Source organism: Passer domesticus, chromosome 10 (genome assembly GCF_036417665.1).
Source record: "Passer domesticus isolate bPasDom1 chromosome 10, bPasDom1.hap1, whole genome shotgun sequence".
Taxonomy (NCBI): Eukaryota; Metazoa; Chordata; class Aves; order Passeriformes; family Passeridae; genus Passer; species Passer domesticus.
Window position 1 is genome coordinate 7,112,935 of NC_087483.1, and position 27,307 is coordinate 7,140,241.

Below are 27,307 nucleotides of genomic sequence, written 5' to 3' on the forward strand. Positions count from 1 at the left end.
GGTAGGTCAAGGTGGAGAGGTTATCGAATGTTCCCACTGTCCCTTATCATTTCTCCACAGGGTCACAGCTTTGTGTGCCTTTCCCGATCCATCAGTGAAAACAGTTTTTGCACCAGGGATTGGAGTTTTCTTTTCAAGTCATCCTTGTTGAAAGGGGAGTCCCTTGAAGGATTGTAGCAGGGCATGACGAGGCATTGTGTGAAAAAATTGTGCATTATAGTCCTCAAGAGCAATTTGAAATGACAGTGAATCCCTGAACAGATGCTCTAATTCTGTTGCAGGAATAAGAAGATGTTTTACTGCTGGATCATATCCTGCCAGGCTCTGGCACTGGAGTCGTCCCATCGACAGCATCTGAATAAGCATCTCAAGTGGAACGGTTAGAGTTTTTGAAAAGATGTGTGGCAGAAAAACCCACTCCTATTAAGCAGAGAGGATGTTCCTGCACATCACACTGACCAATAAGAGGGTTGGAAAGATTGCAGAATCACAAGCAGTCACAAAGGAAAATCTGAATTTTGACGTGTGGCAAAGAAGTTACTGATGTTATCACTTACAATCTGTAAAGCCATTTGGGAAGTTTTTGTCAAGTGCCATGGGGAAGGGAGATCTGGGTCTCATTTTACAGCTGAAATAAGGGGGATAATTTCTTCATGGTGATTCCCTCTAAAGCTTGGATCCAATTAAGAGTGCCTAACAACTTTCCAAAGCATTCAGTGTGTGTATATGGGTTTTATGGTCACTGGCTGTGGGGTGACCGTTGTCTCCAATAATTGGAAACCCAGGTATTTCCAGGGAGGTTCAGTTTGGATTTTTTCTGTGGCTATGCAGAAGCCTGTGCTGTCAAGCATTACCTTTAAAGCAGCAAGACAGTCACCCAGTAATGGAGAACTGCCGGAAGGATTTAAAATTTTCTCCATGTAGTGATACATCAAAAGAGATGGTTATTTGTGCCGTTCTGGTTGTATCCCTGAATGAATGACAAAGTGACCGATAACAGGATTGTTACTCATGGGCTGGGGCAGCACAACCCAGCGATATCGTTTCATGGGGGGCTCAAGAGTGACAGAAGGTAAAGAAAAAGGACCATTTAGGTGCATCAGGACACAAAGGAATTATAAAAATGCAGACTTTAAAGTCAATTATCAGTAACTCCAGGAGCAGGGCAACATTTGCTGATGGGCTGAGCCCTTCTTAAAGATCCTGTCGGGCTGACTTAGACACTTGGGACCAGGGATTCCTTCCAACCGGGGCCACTTTGGGTGGGCTGGGGGCGGCCCCAGGGCAGGTGGCAGTGTGTGCAAGGGCCCTTTGTGACACGCTGCAGCACGGTCACCCTGGCATGGAATGGAAGAGCGTGTCCTTTGTGACACGTGGTGACATAGGAGCTGGCAGAGACAGGAGCACGGCACAGCGCTCGGAGCAGGCGTCGGGACAGGACGGGACAGAGCGGTGCTGTGAGGAGCCCCCGCACAGCGCACTCGTTCGTGTCCGACCCGGAGCTTTTCTGAGGCGTTGTTCCTGCAGGTGACCTTGCGGCAAGACTGCGGGACTTGGTGGCCCGTGGCCTTCCCGAGGTTTCTCTTTTGCAGGTGCCCTTGAGGACTTGTGGACTTGGAGTTTTCCCAAGCCATCTCCAGAAGGTGCCCTTGAGGCAAGATTCTGGAATGGCGGGCAGATTACTTAACCTCTTCAAGGTCTTCAGACCAAAAAAAAAGAAAGGCCCTGAAGCTGGCCCAGCACAACAGCCTGAAGAACCAGAGCAGTTCCAGACACGGCAGGATGGTGAGTGCCAGAGCTGGGCCACAGGGCTGATGGCTGCAGCCAGCTTGGTCCCATCCCATTCTATTCCCTTGGGACATGCCCATGGACAGGAGGGAAGCGGGGCGAGGCAGACACCCCACAGTGGCCGTGCTCCATCCCCTGGGGCATCCCGGGGCTGTCCCTGCCTGGGAGTGCAGGGCTGGGCTGTGTTCTCCGGCCTCTCCCGCAGCCCCTCAGCTCTGGCTGCGCTCGCTCTTTGCCAGATGCATCCCTGGACGGGACACAAGTGCAGAAACCCGGCCGTGGCCGCTTCCGCAGAACCCTGAAGGTACCTGCAGCCATCCCAGCCACGGGCTGGGCCTGCTGTCCCTGCTCAGCCAAGCACTACGCTTGGAGCATGCCATGGAGCATCCCTGGATTCCCTGTCCTTTGTTCTCCGGCAGATGTTCCGGAAATTTCTGCGTGTTCAGCGCAGAGAGACCGCCACCAGTGCAGCTGAGGGCCCCGCCGAGCCTGACTCGGGGCTGACCGAGCTCCAGGCAGAGCCTGATGTCAGCCTGGATTCAGCTGAGCACTCGCAAGAGTCTGATGCTGCAAGGAATGAGGACACAGGAAACGGAGACAAGGCAGTGACTGACGACATGGCCATCACGAATGCCAACACCAGAGACACTGAGGCCAACACAAATACTGACATCAAGCCCACTCCGACTCTGATTCAGGAATTAATACGAGACTATTTCAAGGACCCTTGTGCTTCTTCTCAGGAGCAGGTAAGCAGGCTGGGATCAGGCCTGGAGGCCTCCCAGGACCTTGTGCCCCCTCAAGCCTTGGCCAATTGGCCTCCTCAGCCTTTGAGGCCAGCACAGTGGGGTGGGAAGGGAAGCTGGGGAAGTTGCTCCCTTGAAGAGCACTCCAAGTCTCCCCCATGCCTCCTCCAGGTGCCAGCCATTGTAAGGAACATCCACCAGAGGCTGGTGTCCCACGTCACTGTGGATGCCAGGCTGCAAATTGACATTGTGAGGCTGGCTGAAAAACACCCCGCAGACGTGGTACTGACCCTCCTGCGCTGTGCCCCAACGTGTGACAGGTACGGGGCCCACATGCCTTGAGAGCTCAGGGCTCACCAGCCTTTAGGGCCCGTGGCCCATCACAGCCTGTCCAATGGGCTCTGCCAGACAGGCAGAGAGCTCCAGGACCCTCGGGCCCCTCTCTTTGCCCAGCCTGCTGCCAATGCTCCCTCCCTGCCCCTCAGGGCACCGGGGCTCTGTCACCTGTGCCCCCACAGCTGCACAGGGCATGGTACTGTGACAGAGACACCCCTGACACAGAGCCTTCATCCCACAGAGCTGCTGAGATGATGTGGAAAACCATAGGATCAGTGGGACCAGCAGTGGAGAAAGTGCTGCCAACACTGCTGTGTGTGATGGAGGACTGGCCTGTGCACAGCGCATCCACCTCCGATGGGGACAATCAAGACGTTTTTGCCCTGGCTGTGAGTTGCTGGAACTGGTCTCTTCTCAGCCCCCGGCTGCCTCTCCAGCAGCTCTCCATCCTCTCCCTGCCTCAGTCACTGGGCTGAAACCTGGGCTAGGGCCAGGCTCAGGGGCCACCAGGCCCACTGCTCCCCCTGCATCTGCCCCTGGGCCCTGACCCAAGGACACCTCGGCACTGAACGCCGTTTTGGGCTTCTTCTTTTGCAGGCAACTCTGGTGATCTGGGTGATTGTCCAGGTGCCTGAGTGCCAGGAGGCCATGATCCTTTATTCCTCCCGCCTGTTTGTGGCTTTGCTCTTCCATATTGTCATCACCACACAGCAGATGCCACCAGCGGAAGCTGGGCACTTCTGGAAAGAATGTCGCGAAGAACATCGCCTTACCATCAACCCCAGCAGGTCGCAGTCCTCCTGTCCTTCCCATGCCCTTGTGGCCAGTGCCAGTGCTCCCAGTGTGACCTGGGCTTTGCTCTGCACACAGGTTTGCAGTGCAGGCCATGAAGGCTCTGCTCTACCGCCTGCGGTGTGACAAGGAGGTGATGGCTGTGGAGCGCAAGTGTGGCTGGGACACGCTGCTGTGTGCTCACACCCAGCACCATGCCGTGGGTCTGCTGGCCAGGTGAGACCCCCTTCTCCTCAACACTGGCTCCAGCATTTGTGCCCGGGTGCCCCACACAGTTCCTGTGGTCAGGGGCCAGAGGGCCTTGACACTGAGGGACGGCCAAGTAGACTGGAAAAGGCTGGGAGAGGAGGGTGCCCCGAAGGGGCCACCTCCCACAATGCTCACATCCCCTCCAGGGAGGCTGGGGAAAAACCAGACCTCTGTGAGTCCGTCCTGGCAGAGGTTTGGTCCCCCCACCTCAGGGTCTTGGTGCCTTTTTCCCCCTTCCAGAGAGATGTGCCGTAACTTGGTCCCTTTGTGTTCTCGCATCGCACTCCACTTGCTCCGGCGTCTCACTAAGCAGGACCCATACTGGAATCTGCCCTTCCTGGCATTCCTTGTGGAGGTGAGCCTGCTGGCCAGCACTGCCTCGATGAGCTGCCTCCCAGCTCTCTGTCCTCTGGTAGCCGCAGCTGCCTGGGACGGTGCCCGTGCCCTGTGCTGCTGCCTGGGCCCAGCCCTGTGTGGTTCCGGGCTCCTGCTGGCCGGGTGCCCAGTCACTGCCTGTGCCTTTCAGGTCCTCGAGTGCCTGGACTTGAGGGAATGTGGTGGCAGTGTGCTGAAGGTCTTGTCAAGGTTCCTGTACAGCAAGTGCAGGGAGCAGCGTCGCCTGGCACTCAAAGGCCTCGTGGTGCTCAGCAAGAATCCCTCAATGGTGAGAAGCGGCAGCGGCTGAAGCTGCGCTGGGGAAAGCAGCCCCATGGGCTGGCAGGGCTGAGGCAGCTGAGGCAGCTGCTCCCAGCTCTCCTGCCTCACCGGCCCCAGTGCTTTGGGGCAGGCCTTTGGCCTGTGGGCCCTGCAGCAGCAGGGTGGGGTTGCAGTGCCCAGGCGCTGTTGGCGCTGCAGCCGTCCATGGCCTCCCAGCTCAGCCTTGTGTTCCACACAGGCCAGAAGAATGGGCAGTCTGTCCCCAAGGCTTCTGGAGCTGCTGGATGATGCAGATGGAGAGGTGGTCAGCATGACCATCCGTGTTTTCACGAATGTTCTCCAGCACAAAGATATCCTGATATCCAGCACCACTGCCCCACAGCTGGCTGAGGCACTCCTGCTGCTCTTTGACCATGTAAATTTCTGCATCCTGAGCCACAGGCATCGGGTGCTTCCCAGGAGCTTTATGTGCTGTGGATTGTCAGGCCTTTGCCCAGGTGGGCCTGGAGTAGTTGATGTAGGTCTTTTCCTTTCCTCTAGGAGAATAGCCTTATCCAATTGCTCTCAATTCAACTCTTCCGTAAAGTGATGGAACTGGTAGTGGATGAGGGAAAAAAGCCCCTGAAGACAATTGTGAACAAGAGCCTCTACACACTTTTAATTTACTGTCATGATGAGAACTGGGACGTGGCGGAGGTGAGGGTTTGTGTGATGCTGGTGGATCTCTGGGAGGGGGCTCGGCTGCCTCCTGCCCAGTGCCTGGTGGGCTGCAGCCTCCTCCAGGCCCTGGCACAGGGATGTGAGTCCGGTGCCCTGGGCTGTGGGGCCATCTCTGGCTCTCTGCTGCTCTCCAGGCCTCTCGGGAAACACTGCTTCGAGTGGCTGAATTCCTGAAGAGAAGGGATCTCGAACAGTTCCTGAAGAAGCAGCCGCCCTTGAAAGTCGATGAGGGCCCGGTAAGGAGCGCCTGGAAGCCCCAGGCTCAGCCTGGAGAAGGCCCCTGAGCGCGGGGCTCAGTGTGCGGGGCTGGCAGCTGTGCCCCTGCCCGCTGCTGCAGCCAGAGGCGGCACGGGCTCTTCTCCAGGCTGCTGTGGGCCCGAGCTGGGTGCCCATGGAGCCCCGGCGCAGCGGGGCTGCGGGGCGGCCCCGCGGCTCCCCGGGCAGCAGCCGGCCCTCTGCCCCCTGCGGAGCCCGGCGCCAGCGGCTGCTGGCCGCGCCTCAGGGCTGTGCAGGCAGGGGAGGCCAGGGCTGGGCGCAGGGAGCGCCCGCCACAGGGGCTGAGCCCGCGCCAAGCCTTCCCTGCTGCCGCTCTCTGCAGCTGGCAGAGGACACGAGCCGAGCGGCCGAGCACCAGCGCCGGGTCCTGCGCTGCCTGCAGAGCCTACAGGAGTCCCTGCGAGAGGCGGCCTTCAGGATCATGGGTGAGCCACGAGGCCGGGCTCCCTCCCCGGCCCGCCGCAGCTCGGCCCCAGCCCCGCCCGCTGCCCCGGCAGCGCCATCTGGGCCCGGCGCCGTGGAGCCCCGCCTGGCCCGGGCGCTGCTGCCGCCCTCTGGCAGCCGTGCCCTTGGGCGGCAGCGTGCGGCAAGGGCCCGGGCTGAGCCCTGCCGGGCCAGCAGGGCGTGTGGCCGCAGCGCTGGCAGCGCCGCTGGCAGGGAGCTGTGCCGCTGCCGCCGTCACAGGCTCTGCCTTCACAGGGATGCCCGGGCGGCGCCTGAGGAGGCAGCAGGAAGAGCTCCAGCTCATCTGGAATGGTGAGTGTGGGCAGTGGGCTGGCAGCGGGGACTGGCGGGGAGAGCTGCAAGCCCTGCCCGGCCTTTGAGGGCTCTGCTCCCTGTGTGGACCAGAGGTGGTGTGGGCTGAGCACAGAGGGGTTTCAGGTGCACATGGGGGAGTCATGGCAAGTACCTCCTAGCTGATTGCAATGTCTCCTACTCCCTTCTGGTTGGGATGGCCCTGTTCAGAAGGTCTTTGAGGATTCCCACAGATCTGGGCTGTTGCCATGACTCTTTTCCTCTCTCTTTCAGCCCTTCAAGCCCGGAGGCAAGGTGCCAGCCCATCGTCCTCTAGCCTGGAAAATCAAGCCCGATTTCCCCAAACAGCTGAAGAAGTAGGGACATCATCTGGATCCAGTGAACCGGTGTCCCAAGAACAGCACCAGGAGACACTGAAGAGGACATCACCTCCAAGCGCAGCTGGAGCTCCTGTGAGTGTCTGTCCAAAATGTCCCTTATTCTTTGCTTTTCGATGGTCATGAAAGTCAAGACCACCGGGGAAAGGAGAAGATCCTGTTCTGAAAATCCAGGTCTGACTGGTCCACCATGCCAAACTATTGTCTACAGGTGTGTTTGCTCACCCCATGGAACATTGCATCTCTAAAGGGGTACTATGCCCTCTTTCACCTGCATGACTTCGTAAGGCTGATCCTGGAATTTCTCTAACCTCCTTCCTTGGCTGGAGTTTCTCTCTGGAGTGACCTTCTCGGTGGTCATTACAAAAAAGACTCTCCATTCACCGTATATCAACTACCATGACAAATGGACTGAGATGGGAGAAGGTTCTCCCATCAAGGACTGAGACATACAACCCCTATATGGAAAAGGTCCCCCTTCTTTCCCAAAGACTGAGACTGAAATCCCTAGCATGGGGGGAGGGAAAGTGTGCCTGGGGAAGGCCAGGTGACTAAAGCAAGTTTGCAAGTGACCACTGGACCGAGAAGACAATGGTTCTCAGCTACTGCTGATGGACTTTTTGTACGCCTACTGCTGATGGACATTTTGCACCCTTTTTCAATAGCCTATTTTGAAATGTGACCCCCTTCCCCCAATCAAAAAAGACTATAAAAGAGGTTAGAGCTGAATGATACCTTTGAGAACTGCCCTGACGTGAAGACGGCAGGCTCCGTCAACTGGACTTGGAAGGATCCCATGTCTGGTGGCTATACCCCTCTTTCCTTTTCTTTCTCCCTCTTTTTCCTTATTCTTTCCCTTCTCTTAATTCCCCTTCTCCCTAATGCTTTTTGCTGTGGTTATCCAATAAAAGTACACTTGTTTTGATTTTTACTGCAAAACCCCCTTGTTGTGTCAGTTTTTGCACCCTGAGGTCAGTGAAAAGAACCTTCAGGAATCTTGTCCTTAGGACGGATCGTGTCACAAATTGGCATCAGGGACAGGATCTCTTAATGCAAAAGGGGGAAAACTGTTTCTCTTGTGTTTATGTGTATCTGGACTGTTTGGGAAAGAAGGGGCAGCTTCAAGAAACTAATCAGGGCCTCCCAAGCAGATTAGCCCCTTCACCTACCCAGGGAAGTGAGGGGGAACACAAGAAGGACTGAATGATTGTGTAACATAGCTTGTACTTCCCTGCTGTAGTTTTGGTCCCCTCACTAAGAACCATTCGTGTGTGTGTGTGTGTGTGTGTATGTGTGTGTGTGTATGTGTGTGTGTGTCTTGGCTGTCTGGGAAGGAAGAGACACCTTGAAGGAGCTAAGCAGGGCCTCAGGCAGATTTTGTCTCTTCACCCACCCAGCAAAAAGTTAGGTGAAGGGAAAACACAGTGTGTGATTGTGTAACTTAAACATCTCCCTGTTGTGGTCTCTGGTCCCTTCACAAAATGACTGAAAACCTCAGTGCAAAAGGTAAAGCTGAATTCTATGCTCTGCTTGCTAAATACAATGCCACACCTCCTCTGGGAGGAGAAGAATGGGCAAACTGCAATTGGTTTAACTTGGAAAATGTTATTGATAGAATATGTTCTCTGTAACATGAAACAAAATTTGAACTTGGTAAAGATAAAACCATCGTCTGCTCAGTTTTGGGAGCCTGCGTCACAGCAGCCATAGAAACTCGCTTTAAGCAAAGAAGTGAGGAAAATGCTACAACAGACTCCTTTCAAAACCCAGTTGAAGTTTTGCAAAAACAATTAGATGAGGAAACAAATGAAAATAATTTATTACGGGCTGCCTTGAGAGAGAAACATGTCAAAAATTCACAGAACTCTGATTCCTCAAAAGTAACAGAGCAGAAGGAAACCCCCACATTAATCAAAATTACCCTCAAACAGAATTAGCTCTGATGAAAAATTGTGGGGGACACTGTTGTTGCAATAGCATGAAACCTCTCATTAAAACAGAATGTAACTATATTAATGATGAGGATTTTGACCCGCATATAACCACTAAAGAAATCCCGTACACTGCTACTGAATTAACAAAACTTGCAAAGCAAGTTTGTGGCTTCTCCCCCACAAAACTGAAACCAAATACATACGTCAAGGGTCCCTCACTGGGAGAGATCAAACACATTTGTCAGAACAAGAAGCCGGTGGGTGCTGGGGGCATGGGGTGTTCTTAACAACGGGGGACAGACGTATCCCATGGTCCCCAACTCAGCACACAGCTTATTAGGCAAGGGGGCTTAACCCCTCGGAAAGGGGAAACCTTTTAACCATAGCTGGTACCCCAGACCAACTCCTGAAAAACATTCACAAAGCTGCTTGCTTGCAAATCATTCATGAAAGAAAATTAACTACAGGCCATGAGTCACTAATGCAATCACCTGTAAAGTCTAAAATTATGACCTCTTTTATTCAAGAGCTTCCAGAATCATTTAAACCTATAGCAATTTTCCCTCAGAAAACCATAGCAGCTATGTCTCCTATAGAAACACCAGATAAACTTCTTAGTAACCAGAATGACCCATTTCTTCCCTCTTATGACTTGCTGAGAAAAGGGATGAAATGGGATTGGACACTTTCTCAGGAGGAAGCATTGCAATTGCAGATTTTTGAAGCAGCAGCTCACCAAGCACTGGACCCTGTCCATCCTACAGATCCCTTTCAGGTAGAGTGGGATTTGCCTCCTCAGGGCTATCAGTACACATTGGGCAGTGGGGTCCCGAGGGTCCGACAAGGCCTGTTGTTTTTATTCCCGTGGTTTCAAAGATGCTGAGAAAAGGCACTCTACCTGGGAAGGGGGGTTGTCTATGCTTAGCTTAACTCTCATAGAAGTAGGAAAAAACTTAGCAATACAAGAAACAGAGCTTGTGTAACAGCCAAAACAAACCTGCCTCTGTGATTAAGGCAACTCCTCCTTTCCTCCCCGCTTCTGCTAACAGAGAGGCAGAAGGCAGTGCTCAGGTTCAGGAACTGTTAACTGTCTGGAGTACTTTCCAGCGTGAGGGACAGAATTATTTTCTCGTCTGTATTAACATCGAGTCCTATGCTGTATTTATATTTGTGTCGTTTCAGGCCGATGCTTTTAAAAGAGCTGCAGGAAATAATACTGTTAGAGCAATACAGGGATGTTTTGGAATTTTTCTAAAACCACAGAAATCTCAATCTGATAATGTTTCTCACTTTACTGTCAATGGTGTGCAGGATTGGGCAAAAGGTGAAGGGACTGAATGGACTTCTCACACCCCTTACTATAGATGGGGGGTAAATGGGGTCCTAAAATCACTGCTTTTTGCCTGACAGCTTCAAGCATAATTCCTTCACTGCAGCAACCAGATGATTTCAAGAACCCAGCACATTGCCCTGGACAACCTGGTTTTGGTGGACTACCCCCTCCTGCAGGGGAAGTACCACTGGTGTTAAAAACCTCTCTGACAATCCCATCGTTCTAGCTTTTTCTGCCTCTTCGTGGCAGATTCTGTCATGCTTACTTTTACAGAAGAACTCCGAGGGACATGGAGACCTGAGAAACCGTGATAACTCTAGCGCTGGACAACAGAAATAATGTTTTCCCTTCCCTTTATGGTAACACAAAGTGATAATATTAACATGTAAATTAATTAAACTTGTATAAATTAGCTGCCACAACTGAAGATCTTGACCAAATTACAGCAACCACTGCAATCATCTTTATTGGCTTTGGGAACACATCAGTGGCTGCTATCAAACATACTAAGGTAAACATAAATTATCACAAATTGGTAATTCCTGCACTCGGCGCTACACAAAACAACAGTTTCTTTGGCTCACAGCTGTATCCAGGCTCAATTGTGGATGCAGTCAGTTGCTGCCTCAATTATAAGAGAAGGTGAAGAAAGCACTTTTCCCACTGAAATTCAGAAAATAATTTGGGACAGTGCCACTGACTTTGAAAGAGAATTCCAGTCCTGGTGGAACTTGGTGAATTTCACTTATGACCCTGTTTCAAACACAGCCACAGCTTTTGTGTTAACCATACGCAGTGCTTCAGTACATTTGGTTTCTCCTATTATTGCATTAGGGTTGAATCATGACGGAGCTGTTCTCTATCCTTCCGAACATAGGCAATGGGCCCATCAGATAAACAACAAATGGCAAACTATCAATTTGGAATCTTGTATTGTCCGTGAACAACAAGGGTTCATCTGTGAAAGCAATGAAATCGTAGCTCAGGACGTTTGTTTGGACACAGAGCAGAACATCTGTCACTTTGAAATACCTCCTAAGGAGACTTCTGAAACAGTTCTTACATGTATAGGCAATGGATGTGCATGCTTTAGAACGGCTTGTGATTTTGTATTTGTAGAAAATGAAGTAGTGGATACTAGGAATCATTCAAATTTTTGTGCTTGTAATTTTACTAAAATTGTAGGATGTGATTTTTCTTATGAAGCTCCAGTTACCTCTCACCTACTTTTGCAATCCAACTACACACTGATTCACAAACTGATGCCTACTCCAATTGGGATGAACCTCACTTTGGTAAGGCAGTTGCTGCTCCACCAGGACTTAGTTGAAATTTTGGGAAAGATCAAGAAAAACAGACAGAAGACCCTGGTACCTCTTCATCACAATGTGAAACAAATTCACCTTACTTTGGAAAGAGTAAAGAAAGATGCTGGGCACAGGTAGTGGAGTACTGACTGGTACCCTTGACATCTAACCTGACGTGAGGATGGCAGGCTCTGTCAACTGGACTTGGGAGGATCCCACGTCTGGTGCCTATACCCCTCTTTCCTTTTCTTAATCCCTCTTTTTCTTATTGTTTCCCTTCTCTTCATTCCCCTTTTCCCTAATGCATTTTGCGGTGGTTATCCAATAAAAGTACATTTGTTTTGATTTTTACTGCAAAACCCCCTTGTTGTGTCAGTTTTTGCACCCTGAGATCAGTGAAAAGAACCTTCAGGAATCTTGTCCTTAGGACGGATCGTGTCAGCTCCAGGCACAGCCGATGCTGGGCACAGTTCTCCTGGCTTCAGCCCGCTCCCTGCCGGTAACTAGTTCGCTCCCTCCAGCCCTCAGACATTGCCCATCCACAATTTTTCTTTCCACTATTCCTCTCTTTTGATAGCTCTGATCCACCAGACCTCAACCTGTCCATCTTCTTTTTATCCCCCACTCATCCTCCCTGTTGATGGCTCCATCCCGCAAGTCCTCAGACATTGCCCATCCCCATTTTTTCCCTGCACTCTCCCTCCCTGTTGATGGCTCTGTCCCTCCAGCCCTCAGACACTGCCCTTGCCCATTTTCTCCCTCCCAGCTCTTCCCTTTGCTTCGCCTTCCATTAATAAACAGTTTGGATACTTCACTTTGCCTGCATCCCTTGTGGAGCTGAAGCGTCGCAAATCCAGGGCCCTGGGACACACAGGCTGCCGTTCTCTGCCACGCCCTGCTTTGTGCACATGAACGAGGGCAGGTCAGGCTGGAAAGGTCCCAGTGCTGAAAGTGCAGTTCCACAACACTGTGCAGTTACAGATCCTGTTGAGCACCCTGGAGTGCCTGGATTTTGGAAGAGCCAACCTGTGGATGCTCTGAACCCAGCTGAGAGGGATTCCATGGCAGGCATCCATGGAGAGCACAGGGGCTGGGAATGCTGGAAGTTTTCAAGAATAGCATCCTGAAAGCACTGCAGTGCTCCATCCGTGCACAGCAGGATCAGGAAGAGGGCAGAACCAGAGATCATCCAGGCTTAACAGGCAGCTTTGGGTGTGCCCAAGAGCAAATGAAGCAGCGGCACGGTGCCCGAGACTCGGACACGCGACCGTGCCGGTGCCCGGAGCGCTGCCAGGCAGTGCCGGGATCCCGGCTGTGGTTCTGGTCCCCACAAGTGAGGAATGGCAGCCCCAGGCTCAGCCCCAGCCAGAAAGCCAGCCAGGTGAGAGCAGAGGGAGGGCACTCTCCCAGTCTCTCTTGGCCATGGTCGCAAAACAGCCCCTGCTGATTCTTCCTCCGCCTGTGTTTGGGGTGTGCTGGTGGCAGAGCCAGCCAGCTTGTGCTCTGCGTTCCAAAGCCCCTTGGGAGCGGGCATGAAAAGCGCTTTGTGCACAGCAGAGAGTACTGGAAGGTGCTGGCAAGAGCGTCCTGCGGGAACAGGGCTCTGGTCCCTGGCCAGGAATAGCCTGGTTTTGGTGCCGAGAGGACAGGCAGGAGTTGAGGCAAGGGAAGAGGCAGCGGGCAGCTTGTGTTTGTAGAGGGCCTGGGGCTGCACGTCTGAACCTGGGAACACACTTGGGGGAATGCCAGCTAGAGCTGGAGTGCCTGTCCTGAAAGGACCTGAAGTCATTCAGCCTTGCCAGCGTTGCTTAAGGGTGTGTTGGTGTTCCCCAGGAAAGCTGCACATGTGGGGAAACGCCTTTGGAGGAAAGGGGCTTGCTTCTCAAGGAAAGTGCTCCCCAGGAAGCGCCCAGTGAGATAGCTGCAAGTGTTCCCCTTTGGCTCTCTGTGCACCTTTCAGTCCTTGAGGCCCATTGCACTTGGCAGAGGGGCAGAGGAAGGGAGAAGGCAGTGAAGAGCAGGTTTGGCATCTGCCTGGACCTGCAGACACCAACCCAAGCACCTGCAGCAGGATGTGTTACCCCCTTTGCACAGAGGCGTGAGCAGGAGCATCTCTGTCCAGCCATGAGCCCCAAAGCTCTCTGTGAGAGCTGTGAATTAAAAGGCCTTTACACACACACTCTTCACATCTTCCCCATCTGCTGTGTTTCAACTCTTGGCAATAGGCATTTGCCTCCTGCTTGGTGGGAGCTTCTGTGGCCCAGGGCCAGCGCAGAGCTGGGCTGGGTGGGCCAGGCAGCGTGGAGTATCTGGTCTGATCTGGGTGTGTCCTGGCCTCAGAAAAGGCTTGCAAGGTTTGCCTCCCAAGGTGTCCTGCTCATTGGGCCTCCCTGTGCATCTTGCAGAGAACACGGTAGGCATTTCTGGCAGCTGGGCATCAGCAGGCCTTAAAATGGGGGCGTGTTGTGGAGCAAGCCCAGCTGAGATCCCCTGAGAGGAGCCCAGTGCTCCTTGCTCCTCTCTGCTGACACATCAGCCTTTGTCTGGGTTCGGGATGGCCCTGGCTGTGTGAGGGCTGCTACGTGGACACGAGACAGCCGGTCCTGTCCCGCTGGGTGCCAGCAGTGCCTCGCAGCAGTCCTGCATCCACATCAGGATGCTGGCCAAGAGAGGCCCTGGAAGCTGAGGCACATGATTTGAAGCTTTTGCAGCTACAAACCGGTCAAGGCCAGTGGTGCTCCCTCAGGATACAGCAGTCCTGAGGGGTCTCCCAAGAGTGGCCTGATGCCACCCACTCCTTGTGGCACCAGCTGCTTTCCTGTGGAATGTTCTACCTCCACCAAGAGGAAAGAGGCAGCTGGAGAAAGAGCTTGCCAGGCTGCTCTCCGTCCTTTAGCAGCAGCCCTGGCTGAGTGGAGAAGTCCCAGGCGAGCGCAAATGTGCCAATGGAACAGCCGTGCTCAGGAAGGCTCCCTGGGAAGGATGAGCCAGGAACCATGGGCCTGGCAGCCTGAGCTTGCTGATGGGCAAGGCCTTGGAGCAGATCCTCCTGAGTGCCATCCCACGGCACGTGCAGGGAACCAGGGGGTCTGCTGGAGGCTGGGAAAGCTCTGCGGAGGGACGGGGACAGCTGGGGGTTCTGGCGGGGTGTTGAGGGCTCCTGTGCGGGTGTTGGGGGGCATGTTGGGGAAGGAGTTGTCTGGAAGGTGGGAGTCTAGGCTGGAATTTGAGCCACTTTAGAGGCAGCATGTGTGCTTTGGCCCAGCTTTGGTTATGGAGGGCAGAAAGAATAGCTGTGACTATTTGTATTACTTGTCCTGTTTCTCCTGCAGGGAACAAGAGGCCACTCTAGATATCTGTACTGGGGGAGGATTAGCCCTTTGGCCATCTGCTTATGTAATTAGTTACTTTTGTAAGTCTGAGTGGACTTTCATTCCTTGAGAACTTTTATTCTTTCAGAGAATTAAGACATTAGCATCCCGAACCAAAGAATGGCCTTTTGTTTGCCTCTGTATAGTGTTATGTTTTGTAAAGTGACCCTCAGTGGATGGTGGTAAGGCAAATGAGTTGCTGCTTTGAGATGGGAACAAATTTCCAAGCCATTCACATTCTCTGGCCATGCCAATACATTTGGGGTGTTTGCAACTTTTTTAAACTACTTGAGTTGATCAATGGGAAGCAAAGCTTTCCTGAAGTGAGGATTCTTTAATGCCAGATTCTTTGCAGCAAACATGTTTTTGTGCTGCAGGAAATGACTTCAATGAGAAAATAATTCCAGCATGCAGTATGAGCTTCTGCCAGACACCAAGTGTTGCAGCAGTCCTCCAGGTGCTGCGGCCAACAGCCCCTGCAGGGAGGAGCACAGCCCCCAGTGCACGTGGGCTTTGGCTCCCTGTGGCACAGAAGCCCCCCGGGGCACAGGTCTCTGGGGCAGGAGAGGGGCAGCAGTGCTGCCAGGGCTCGGGGGGTGGCAGCTCTGCTTGGGCGGGGACTCTGCCACACCTGCTGATGGCAGCGCTGCCCGGGCCCCAGGGCTCAGAGCAGCATTGGTGCCCTGGCCCACACGTTCCCTGTGCCTGGCACAGCCGCGGGTTTAGGACGGCCAGCAGCCAGGACGTGTCCCAAGGAGGCCGTACCAGCTTCCGTGGAAGGCCCCGTGCCCTTGCCAGCGCGGCTGCCTCGGCAGCCCTGGGGGCTCCTTCTGCTGCCCTGAGCCTGCAGAGCAGGACAGCGTTTGCTGATGGGCTGAGCCCTTGCTAAAGATCCTGTCGGGCTGCCTTAAGACACTTGGGGCCGGGGATTCCTTCCAACCGGGGCCACTTTGGGTGGGCTGGGCATGGCCCCAGGGCAGGTGGCAGTGTGTGCAAGGGCCCTTTGTGACACGCTGCAGCACGGTCACCCTGGCATGGAATGGAAGAGCGTGTCCTTTGTGACACGTGGTGACATAGGAGCCGGCAGTGACAGGAGCACGGCACAGTGCACGGAGCAGGCGCCGGGACAGGACAGGACAGAGCGGTGCTGTGAGGAGCCCCCGCACAGCGCACTCGTTCGTGTCCGACCCGGAGCTTTTCTGAGGCGTTGTTCCTGCAGGTGACCTTGCGGCAAGACTGCGGGACTTGGTGGCCTGTGGCCTTCCCGAGGTTTCTCTTTTGCAGGTGCCCTTAAGGACTTGTGGACTTGGAGTTTTCCCAAGCCATCTCCAGAAGGTGCCCTTGAGGCAAGATTCTGGAATGGCGGAGAGATTCCTCAACCTCTTCAAAGTCTTCAGACCAAAAAAATGAAAGGCCCTGAAGCTGGCCCAGCACAACAGCCGGAAGAACCAGAGCAGTTCCAGACATGGCAGGACGGTGAGTGGCAGAGCTGGGCCACAGGGCTGATGGCTGCAGCCAGCTTGGTCCCATCCCATCCCATCCCCTCCCGTCCCCTGGGGACATGCGCATGGACAGGAGGGATGCCAGACTGGGCAGACACCTCGCAGTGGCCGTGCTCCATCCCCCTGGGGCATCCCGGGGCTGTCCCTGCCTGGGAGCACAGGGCTGGGCTGTGTTCTCCGGCCTCTCCCGCAGCCCCTCAGCTCTGGCTGTGCTCGCTTTTTGCCAGATGCATCCCTGGACGGGACACAAGCGCAGAAACCCGGCCGTGGCCGCTTCCACAGAACCCTGAAGGTACCTGCAGCCATCCCAGCCAGGGGCTGGGCCTGCTGTCCCTGCTCAGCCGAGCACTACGCTTGGAGCATGCCATGGAGCATCTCTGGCTTCCCTGTCCTGCAGATGTTCCGGAAGTTTCTGCAAGTTCAGCGCAGAGAGACCGGGACCAGTGCAGCTGAGGGCCCCGCCGAGCCTGACTCGGGGCTGACCGAGCTCCAGGCTCCATGTCAGGAAGAACATCAGGAAGAGCCTGATGTCAGCCTGGGTTCAGCTGAGCACGCACAAGACTCTGACACCACAATGAATGAGGACAGAGCAAAAGCAGACAAGGCAGTGACTGAGGACGTGGCCATCACAAATGCCAACACTGGAGAGACTGAGGCCACTGCAAATACTGATAGCACGCCCACTCCGACTCTGATTCAGGAATTAGTACCAGAGTATTTCAGGGACCCTTGTTTTTCTTCTCAGGAGACGCTAAGCATCCTGGGGTCAGGCCTGGAGGCCTCCCAGGATTTTATGCCCCCTCAAGCCATGGTCACTGGGGCCCCTCAGCCTTTGAGGCCAGCACAGTGTGGCGAGAATGGAAGCTGGGGAAGTTGCTCCCTTGAAGAGCGCTCCAAGTTTCCCCCAAATGTCCTCCAGGTGCCAGCCATTGTTATGAACATCCACCAGACGCTGGCGTCCCATGACACTGTGGCCGCCAGGCTGAAAATTGACATTGTGAGGCTGGCTGAAGAACACCCCGCAGACGTGGTGCTGACCCTCCTGCGCTGTGCCCCAACGTGTGACAGGTACGGGGCCCACGTGCCTTGAGAGCTCAGGGCTCACCAGCCTTTAGGGCCCGTGGCCCATCACAGCCTGTCCAATGGGCTCTGCCAGACAGGCAGAGAGCTCCAGGACCCTCGGGCCCCTCTCTTTGCCCAGCCTGCTGCCAATGCTCCCTCCCTGCCCCTCAGGGCACCGGGGCTCTGTCCCCTGTGCCCCCACAGCTGCACAGGGCATGGTACTGTGACTGAGACACCCCTGACACAGAGCCCTGATCCCACAGAGCTGCTGCAATCATGTGGAAAACCATAGGGTCATTGGGACCAGCAGTGAAGAAAGTGCTGCCAACACTGCTGTGTGTGATGGAGGACTGGCCTGTGCACAGCGCATCCACCTCCGATGGGGATGACACAGATGTCTTTGCCCTGGCTGTGAGTTGCTGGAACTGGTCTCTTCTCAGCCCCCGGCTGCCTCTCCAGCAGCTCTCCATCCTCTCCCTGCCTCAGTCACTGGGCTGAAACCTGGGCTAGGGCCAGGCTCAGGGGCCACCAGGCCCACTGCTCCCCCTGCATCTGCCCTTGGGCCCTGCCCCAAGGACACCTCGGCACTGAGTGCTGTTTTGGGCTGCTTCCTTTGCAGGCAACTCTGGTGATCTGGGTGATTGTCCAGGTGCCTGAGTGCCACGAGGCCATGATCCTTCATTCTTCCCGCCTGTTTGTGGCTCTGCTCTTCCATATTGTCATCACCACACAGCAGATGCCACCAGCGGAAGCTGGGCATTTCTGGAAAGAATGTCAAGAAGAACATCGCCTTACCATCAACCCCAGCAGGTCCCAGTCCTCCTGTCCTTCCCATGCCCTTGTGGCCAGTGCCAGTGCTCCCAGTGTGACCTGGGCTTTGCTCTGCACACAGGTTTGCAGTGCAGACCATGAAGGCTCTACTCTACCAACTGCAGTGTGACAATGTGGTGATGGCTATGGAGCGCAAGCGTGGCTGGGACACGCTGCTGCGTGCTCACACCCAGCACTATGCCGTGGGTCTGCTGGCCAGGTGAGACCCCCTTCTCCTCAACACTGCCCCCAGCATTTGTGCCCTGTGCCCGGGTGCCCCCACACAGTCCCTGTGGTCAGGGGCCAGAGGGCCTTGACACCGAGGGACGGCCAAGGAGACTGGAAAAGGCTGGGAGAGGAGGGTGCCCCGAAGGGGCCACCTCCCACAGCGCTCACATCCCCTCCAGGGATGCTGGGGAAAGACCAGACCTCTGTGAGTCCGTCCTGGCAGAGGTTTGGTCCCCCCACCTCAGGGTCTTGGTGCCTTTTTCCCCCTTCCAGAGAGATGCGCCGTAACTTGGTCCCTTTGTGTTGTCGCATCGCACTCCACTTGCTCCGGCATCTCACTAAGCAGGACCCATACTGGGATCTGCCCTTCCTGGCATTCCTTGTGGAGGTGAGCCTGCTGGCCAGCACTGCCTCGCGGAGCTGCCTCCCAGCTCTCTGTCCTCTGGTAGCCGCAGCTGCCTGGGACGGTGCCCGTGCCCTGTGCTGCTGCCTGGGCCCAGCCCTGTGTGGTTCCGGGCTCCTGCTGGCCGGGTGCCCAGTCACTGCCTGTGCCTTTCAGGTCCTCGAGTGCCTGGACTTGAGGGAATGTGGTGGCAGTGTGCTGAAGGTCTTGTCAAGGTTCCTGTACAGCAAGTGCAGGGAGCAGCGTCGCCTGGCACTCAAAGGCCTCGTGGTGCTCAGCAAGAATCCCTCAATGGTGAGAAGCGGCAGCGGCTGAAGCTGCGCTGGGGAAAGCAGCCCATGGGCTGGCAGGGCTGAGGCAGCTGAGGCAGCTGCTCCCAGCTCTCCTGCCTCACCGGCCCCAGTGCTTTGGGGCAGGCCTTTGGCCTGTGGGCCCTGCAGCAGCAGGGTGGGGTTGCAGTGCCAGGGCGCTGCTGGCGCTGCAGCCGTCCATGGCCTCTCAGCTCAGCCTTGTGTTCCACACAGGCCAGAAGAATGGGCAGTCTGTCTCCAAGGCTTCTGGAGCTGCTGGATGATGCAGATGGAGAGGTGGTCAGCATGAGCCTCCGTGTTTTCACTAATGTTCTCCAGCACAAAGATATCCTGGTATCCAGCACCACTGCCCCACAGCTGGCTGAGGCACTCCTGCTGCTCTTTGACCATGTAAATTTCTGCATCCTGAGCCACAGGCATCGGGTGCTTCCCAGAAACTTTATGCCCTGTGGATTGTCAAGCCTTTGCCCAGGTGGGCCTGGAGTAGTTGATGTAGGTCTTTTCCTTTCCTCTAGGACAACAGCCATATCCAATTGCTCTCCATTCAACTCTTCCGTAAAGTGATGGAACTGGTAGAGGATGAGGGGAAAAAGCCCCTGAAGACAATTGTGAACAAGAGCCTCTACACACTTTTAATTTACTGTCATGATGAGAACTGGGACGTGGCGGAGGTGAGGGTTTGTGTGATGCTGGTGGATCTCTGGGAGGGGGCTCGGCTGCCTCCTGCCCAGTGCCTGGTGGGCTGCAGCCTCCTCCAGGCCCTGGCACAGGGATGTGAGTCCGGTGCCCTGGGCTGTGGGGCCATCTCTAGCTCTCTGCTGCTCTCCAGGCCTCTCGGGAAACACTGCTTCGAGTGGCCGAGTTCCTGAAGAGAAGGGATCTCGAACAGTTCCTGAAGAAGCAGCCGCCCTTGAAAGTCGATGAGGGCCCGGTAAGGAGCGCCTGGAAGCCCCAGGCTCAGCCTGGAGAAGGCCCCTGAGCGCGGGGCTCAGTGTGCGGGGCTGGCAGCTGTGCCCCTGCCCGCTGCTGCAGCCAGAGGCCGCGCGGGCTCTTCTCCAGGCTGCTGTGGGCCCGAGCCGGGTGCCCATGGAGCCCCGGCGCGGCGGGGCTGCGGGGCGGCCCCGCGGCTCCCCGGGCAGCAGCCGGCCCTCTGCCCCCTGCGGAGCCCGGCGCCAGCGGCTGCTGGCCGCGCCTCAGGGCTGTGCGGGCAGGGGAGGCCGGGGCTGGGCGCAGGGAGCGCCCGCCACAGGGGCTGAGCCCGCGCCGAGCCTTCCCTGCTGCCGCTCTCTGCAGCTGGCAGAGGACACGAGCCGAGCGGCCGAGCACCAGCGCCGGGTCCTGCGCTGCCTGCAGAGCCTACAGGAGTCCCTGCGAGAGGCGGCCTTCAGGATCATGGGTGAGCCACGAGGCCGGGCTCCCTCCCCGGCCCGCCGCAGCTCGGCCCCAGCCCCGCCCGCTGCCCCGGCAGCGCCATCCGGGCCCGGCGCCGTGGAGCCCCGCCTGGCCCGGGCGCTGCTGCCGCCCTCTGGCAGCCGTGCCCTTGGGCGGCAGCGTGCGGCAAGGGCCCGGGCTGAGCCCTGCCGGGCCAGCAGGGCGTGTGGCCGCAGCGCTGGCAGCGCCGCTGGCAGGGAGCTGTGCCGCTGCCGCCGTCACAGGCTCTGCCTTCACAGGGATGCCCGGGCGGCGCCTGAGGAGGCAGCAGGAAGAGCTCCAGCTCATCTGGAATGGTGAGTGTGGGCAGTGGGCTGGCAGCGGGGACTGGCGGGGAGAGCTGCAAGCCCTGCCCCGGCCTTTGAGAGCTCTGCTCCCTGTGTGGACCAGAGGTGGTGTGGGCTGAGCACAGAGGGGTTTCAGGCACACATGGGGGAGTCATGGCAAGTACCTCCTAGCTGATTGCAATGTCTCCTATTCCCTTCTGGGTGGGATGGCCCTGTTCAGAAGGTCTTTGAGGATTCCCACAGATCCGGGCTGTTGCCATGGCTCTGTTCCTCTCCCTTTCAGCCCTTCAAGCCCGGAGGCAAGGTGCCAGCCCATCGTCCTCTAACCTGGAAAACCAAGCCCAATTTCCCCAAACAGCTGGAGAAGTAGGGACATCATCTGGATCCAGTGAACCAGTGTCCCAAGAACAGCACCAGGAGACACTGAAGAGGACATCACCTCTCAGCACAGCTGGAGCTCCAGGCACAGCCGACGCTGGGCAAAGATCTCCTGGCTTCAGCCCTCTCCCTGCCTGTAGCTAGCTCCCTCCCTCCCTGCCTCCCTCCCTGCCTCCTTCCCTCCAGCCCTCAGACATTGCCCATCCCCGTTTTTCTCTTCACTATTCCTCCCTTTTCATAGCTCTGCCCCACCAGCCCTCTAGCTATCCAGGTCCTTTTCTTCCCTGCACTCTCCCTACCTGTTGATGGCTCTGTCCCTCCAGCCCTCAGACACTGCCCATCCCCACTTTCTCCCTTCCAGTTCATCTCTTTGCTTCGCCTGCCATTAATAAACAGTTTGGCTTCTTCACTTTGCCTGCATTCCTGTGGAGCTGAAGCGCCGCAAATCCGGGGCCCTGGGACACACAGGCCCCTGCTGCCGTTCTCTTCCACGCCCTGCTTTGTGCACAGGAACGAGGGCAGGTCAGGCTGGCACGGTCCCTGTGCTGAAGCTGCAGTTCCACAACCCTGTGCGGTTACAGATCTTGCTGAGCACACAGAAGGTCAGCAGTGGCACAAGGAGCCTGGGTGTCAGGAGTGAAGTCGTGTCTAAGGCCCTGCCACATTTGATCCGCTGTTGTGCACGTCAGCAAGACAATGAAGAACAGACAGTGAAGGAAGCCTTATGGTTTAACTCGGGGGAATTTGACCCTTAGGAGACAATGGATTGGTCAATCGATGGGAAGTTAACCTGTGAAAGAGGAACAACACCCAATGGAGCTGTGTTTGGCATGGAGGTGGCATCACAAGCCATTGCAGCCTCTTCTCACGCGCTGACCAAGCATGAAATGACGTTATAACAGGAAAAACTCCGCTCCAGAGGAGGAGATGTCAGGCCTGGTTGTGGGGTGGAGGGATGAGAGGGACAACATGCATGTCCTTCTGATGGAGGGGATGCCCTGAATGTGGGTGGCCTGCCTGCCCCTCCCACTGCAGCACCATGCTGCATCTTCTGCTCCTGCTCAGTGGCTTTTCACCATTCCAGCGGTTGGTACATATTCTTTGTAAGAGCAGCTGATCAAACAAAACTGGATTTCCAATCACAAGTACAATTAAGCCGTTCTGCATGGGAATCCTCCAGAACCTGTAACATCCCTGATTTTAGACGTGCCAACCTGAGGATGCTCTGAACCCAGCTGAGAGGGATTCCATGGCAAGCATCCATGGAGAGCACAGGGGCTGGGAATGCTGGAAGTTTTCAAGAATAGCATCCTGAAAGCACGGCAGTGCTCCATCCGTGCACAGCAGGATCAGGAAGAGGGCAGAACCAGAGACCATCCAGGCTTAACAGGCAGCTTTGGGTGTGCCCAAGAGCAAATGAAGCAGCGGCACGGTGCCCGAGACTCGGACACGCGACCGTGCCGGTGCCCGGAGCGCTGCCAGGCAGTGCCGGGATCCCGGCTGTGGTTCTGGTCCCCACAAGTGAGGAATGGCAGCCCCAGGCTCAGCCCCAGGCAGAAAGCCAACCAGGTGAGAGCAGAGGGAGGGCACCCTCCCAGTCTCTCTTGGCCATGGCTGCAAAACAGCCCCTGCTGCTTCTTCCTCCGCCTGTGTTTGGGGTGTGCTGGTGGCAGAGCCAGCCAGCTTGTGCTCTGCGTTCCAAAGCCCCTTGGGAGCGGGCATGAAAAGCGCAGTGTGCACAGCAGAGAGTCCTGGAAGGTGCTGGCAAGAGTGTCCTGCAGGAACAGGGCTCTGGTCCCTGGCCAGGAACAGCCTGGTTTTGGTGCCGAGAGCACAGGCAGGAGTTGAGGCAAGGGAAGAGGCAGCGGGCAGCTTGTGTTTGTAGAGGGCCTGGGGCTGCACATCTGAACGTGGAAACACACTTGGGGCAATGCCAGCTAGAGCTGGAGTGCCTGTCCTGAAAGGACCTGAAGTCATTCAGCCTTGCCAGCGTTGCTTAAGGGTGTGTTGGTGTTCCCCAGGAAAGCTGAACATGTGGGGAAACGCCTTTGGAGGAAAGGGGCTTGCTTCTCAAGGAAAGTGCTTCCCGGGGAGCGCCCAGTGAGATAGGTGCAAGTGTTCCCCTTTGGCTCTCTGTGCACCTTTCAGTCCTTGAGGCCCATTGCACTTGGCAGAGGGGCAGAGGAAGGGAGAAGGCAGTGAAGAGCAGGTTTGGCATCTGACTGGACTGTGGAGATTGAATCATCATAGAATCAAAGAATAGTTTGTGTTCCATGGGACCTTAATTACCATCTGCTTCATCTGCCTGCCATGGTCAGGAATGCCTTCCACTGGATAACATTGCTTCCGATCTGGTCTTGAACACTTCGAGGAGTGGGGCAGACAGGTTTTTTGTTCATCGTGTGTTAGGACCCCGTCACCCTCACCAGAAACAATTTCTTCCTAATATTCAACATAAGCCTACTCTTCTAGTATAAAGTCATTCTCTCTTGACCTGTCAATATATGCTCAATATATAAATTCAAGCTTCAGTCTGAATTTGTGGATCTGGAAGATGGAGAACTTCAGAACTTTTTGCCAAAGACTGAAGAAGCTGAAGTTTTTCTTGCCTGACAGGGAAACCTGGTAGGGTTTCACTAAATGGTGTCCTTCAAACTGTCTTGGATGTGTGATGCCTGTGACTGCAAAATATGAGGAAAGGAAAAATTTTGCTCTTGTAAAATTTATTTATTACCATCTCTTTCCTTTTCAACAATAAGTGCTGAAGTTTGGGGGGAGGAGATGTGGAGTAAGTTTAGTTTCTCTGGAGCTGATGAACTGTGGATCCTCATGATGGAGCAGAGATCTGAGCATCACAGAGATTGCTATTATATGTTATTCCTGGCAAGCAACCGAATAAAGAAAGGGAAGCTTGGGGAACAGCTCCGTTTCTGTTGGAAGGCTTCTTGTAATCTGAAGATGTGAGATCTGCAGCCTCACTAAGTTTGGTGTAGTTCAGTAATTAATGACTAAGCTGGCTTTTAAAACAAAACCCCAGACTATGGGGTTTGAGTAGTTACCTGGAGGGGAGATCGGTGAATTCTTGTTTGGCTTTGCTGTGTAGCTAAGGGAACAACCAGATCTCATTGGTGGAAGCAGGCTAGAGATTTAATGTAACTGATTGTTGTTCCAGTATCAAGAAAAGTATATTTGGGTGATAGTGTGAACACACCCCTGTATCTCTAAAATTATTGTTCATAAGATCCACTCTAAGTTTGATTTCATCAGGTACTCACTTATACTGGATGTTTCCAAGTGTAGTTTCAGCAGATGTTTATCCATGTGCTTGTGGAAATGAGAAAGTACATTCCATACTAAATTTCCCCTTCCTGGTAATGATTAAAAGTTTTTTGATTGTTGCAGTCAGTAGATTTCTAGTTAAGACTCTAGTTTTTGATCTGTTTGATATACAAGCAGGAGAAGGTTTTGTGGTGGCTCTTTGTCCCAAAACCAGTGGTTTTTGTGTGGACTGAGAGGCTTGTTAGCAGTCTCTCTTGCTAAATATCTCTGTAGACAAGCTGTCAGGAAGTATTGCTCTTCTTTCTTGGACTTCTCCTTTCCTGTGAACATGCTGAGTGATCATGTAAAAAGGCAAGATAGCAAGATTAGAATCAGAAGAAGAAATGTAATGCTAATAGATAGTTAATAGTTCCCATCTGGATGCTCCTGAAAGAAAAAAGTCATGATGCTGCTTGTGAACCTGAAAAAGGAAACAGGAGAGTCTGTGTGCTTCTAGGGAAGGAGAGAACTTCAGCTGTCCTGTTCAAAATCTTGCCTGTTCCCTCAAGCAACCTTATTTTGGAGCACTTATATTTAGCTCAGTGGAGAGCAGGTATTTGTCTGGAGATGAGTTTGCAACAAGGACCTGACTTCCTCTCTTTTTTCCTGTGAAAAATCTGAAGGGCAGGCAGATCTTTGAGTCCTCATCTGGCCTTCAGCCTGGGCATTCCCACCACAAGAAGAGATGTTGATTTAAAAGAAAATCATGCCCAACTTGGGGAAGCAGAGGGAGATCTGAGCTTGAATGAGAAATGAAAATATGCTGTGGAATAGAAAAAGACTGAACAGCTAATCAGGATATTATAGTGTGGCTCTGGGAATGCAGTTAATTTTTAGAAGCAAGAGCTAGGCTTGGTTCCCTAGCATAGGGAAATGTCATTTGCTCACATTCTCCCTGGTCCTGTGCAGACAGGAAGGCAGGGTCCTTTATTTTTTATTATGCTTTGTGAGATTCGTGCTAGCAGAATGAATATTCACTATTTCCAGACTTCTTTGGAGAGCACCTTCGCAGCTTGTATTGTCCAGAGTTAGTGTGTTGAACACTTGTTTTTCTTGAGACATGGGAAATATTTGTGCTGTCAAATCTGCATGGCTTTCAGGTCTGTTTTCAGAAAACCTTTAGTATTTACTTGGAGATTTTATTGTCTCTGTGTTGGTGGAAACCCTCCCTTTTTTGTTCTCATTAAGAACTTAGAAGTCTTTCCATTTTTCTGAAGATAATTCAATGCACTGCAAGAGCCAAGAGAATGTTTGAGAGGTCTGAACCTTTTTTTCTTGTGAATAACTAATTCACATAGAGCGTCAGGGATTTCATTTCCACACAAGCTGCAAAATCCAAGTTTTCATTTCTTCTGTGCCGTTAGCTGAAGCTGGAAATACTCTACAGTGATAGCAAAAAGTCAGTAAGATATTGTGACTGTCTGGGGGAGGAATGGAAGTCTTTGCCTTTGATGTTTTAGAACCATGTTTGTTTTAAATCTTTTGGCCTTAGCAAAAAGCTGAACAAGAACAATGTGTTTCTGTAGTTTCCTAGAGTTTTCTCGCTTTGAGGGCGAGAGGTCTCTCTTTAAAACCCATTTCCCATTCAGTTTATCTCTTCTGAGTTCCATCCAGTCCCACTCTAGTCAGTCACAAGTCTTCTGACATCACAGCAAGTTGATTTGGGTCAAGATCCATGATTTTAACAGTGTGGAGGAAGTTAGGAGAACTGGCTAACACCTCCAAACAAGGCCCTGCTGCAAATGACATGGATTTTTTTCCTCCATCTCCTCCAAAGATGAGCAGGAATATTGACTCTGAAATGATAAGTTTCAATGTTGACATTTTTTTATCATGAGAAGTGACAGATGAGGGGGTTTTTTTCCCCATAGAAGGGCACAACTTGTTGCATTGTTGTTTTTTTTAATAAGCAACTTCACTGCTTAACTTTCATTAGTAAAAATAACATTCCAGTGTGAGTGGGATGTCCTCCCTATGAGACACTGCTGGGAAGGATGTTGGGCTCTGGTCCAGTTGAGAGAGAAGTTCTTTCCCCTTTTAGAAAATTCTTACTGTAACTTGCACTTATCCAATTTTCAGGTCTTTCATAGTATCTGAAGAGCCTTTAATAAAGTATTCTTCACTAGAACATGATTCTTTCTGGCATTTGCAAAAATGTTCCTAGAGTCTCAAGAAAAAGCCATTTAGAAAGAATTTCACAGGAATCCTGGAATGCTTTGGGTTGGAAGGAGCCTTAAAGCCCATCTTGTTCTACCCCCTGCCATGGGCAGGGACACCTTGTGCTCCAAGCCCTGTCCAGCGTGGCCTTGGACACTTCCAGGGATCCAGGGGCAGCCACAGCTTCTCTGGGCACTCTGGGCCTCACCACCCTCACAGGGAAGGATTTCTTCCCAATTTCTTATCTAACCCTGCCCTCTGTCAGTGGGAAGCCATTCCCTGTGTCCTGTCACCCCACGCTTCTGTAAACAGTCTGAGAGTGGCCCCAGTCCTTGCCGTGTGTCTGCAGGCAGAGCAATGCTCTGTGTGTGCTGGGGCCTTCTGAAAGTGAGGCAGAGCAGTTGGGAATTTACAGAAGAGTGGGAAGTACATTAATTAATCTTTGCTTCCCAGTTTCTTCCAACATCTTTGCAAAATAGCCACGATGAGTCATCCTGAAGCCTGGTCATTTTTCCTGCAGTTAAGAGTTCCCAGACTTTTGTAGGATGTGTCCTGTTGGAAGCGTGGATTTACTCCAGACTTTTTTACAAGGATCTAAGCTATCATAAATAAAAGTCAGGAAACCTTAGCTGAAAGCCTTTTAAAAATAAAAATTTAAACTGTCAAGGTAACTATAAGGGGCCATCTTCTGGTTTATGTATGGATATAAACCAAATCCTATTCCATGTAGGCAGGATTTAAGTCATATTGTTGCAGTGCTGCTCTCACAGAAGCCCAT

The 27,307-nt window shown here is 53.8% G+C and overlaps 2 protein-coding genes across 5 annotated transcripts; both read left to right on the top strand.

Annotated features, from left to right (window-relative positions):
* The first annotated feature begins 1,418 nt into the window (after window positions 1–1,418).
* LOC135308517 (uncharacterized) lies at window positions 1,419–21,463 on the top strand. 4 transcript variants are annotated; one of them, XM_064433525.1, is made up of 16 exons: window positions 1,419–1,785; window positions 2,028–2,092; window positions 2,208–2,537; window positions 2,706–2,854; window positions 3,112–3,222; window positions 17,581–17,617; window positions 17,826–18,016; window positions 18,099–18,236; window positions 18,518–18,632; window positions 18,804–18,941; window positions 19,172–19,348; window positions 19,474–19,629; window positions 19,788–19,889; window positions 20,252–20,354; window positions 20,629–20,685; window positions 20,960–21,463. In XM_064433525.1, exons 1-16 carry the CDS (start codon window positions 1,668–1,670, stop codon window positions 21,196–21,198), a joined length of 2,226 nt encoding a protein of 741 aa, XP_064289595.1. In that variant the 5' UTR covers window positions 1,419–1,667; the 3' UTR covers window positions 21,199–21,463. The 4 variants fall into 4 exon arrangements, with proteins under 4 accessions (XP_064289595.1, XP_064289592.1, XP_064289593.1 ...); XM_064433522.1 differs by lacking the exons at window positions 2,208–2,537; window positions 2,706–2,854; window positions 3,112–3,222 and adding an exon at window positions 16,542–17,212 and having other exon boundaries at window positions 17,470–17,617; XM_064433523.1 differs by lacking the exons at window positions 2,028–2,092; window positions 2,208–2,537; window positions 2,706–2,854; window positions 3,112–3,222 and adding exons at window positions 16,372–16,436; window positions 16,542–17,212 and having other exon boundaries at window positions 17,470–17,617.
* LOC135308516 (uncharacterized) lies at window positions 4,154–7,636 on the top strand. Its single transcript, XM_064433521.1, has 9 exons — window positions 4,154–4,266; window positions 4,438–4,575; window positions 4,807–4,983; window positions 5,109–5,264; window positions 5,423–5,524; window positions 5,887–5,989; window positions 6,264–6,320; window positions 6,594–6,772; window positions 6,909–7,636. Exons 1-9 carry the CDS (start codon window positions 4,156–4,158, stop codon window positions 7,005–7,007), a joined length of 1,122 nt encoding a protein of 373 aa, XP_064289591.1. The 5' UTR covers window positions 4,154–4,155; the 3' UTR covers window positions 7,008–7,636.
* Window positions 21,464–27,307: the final 5,844 nt, after the last annotated feature.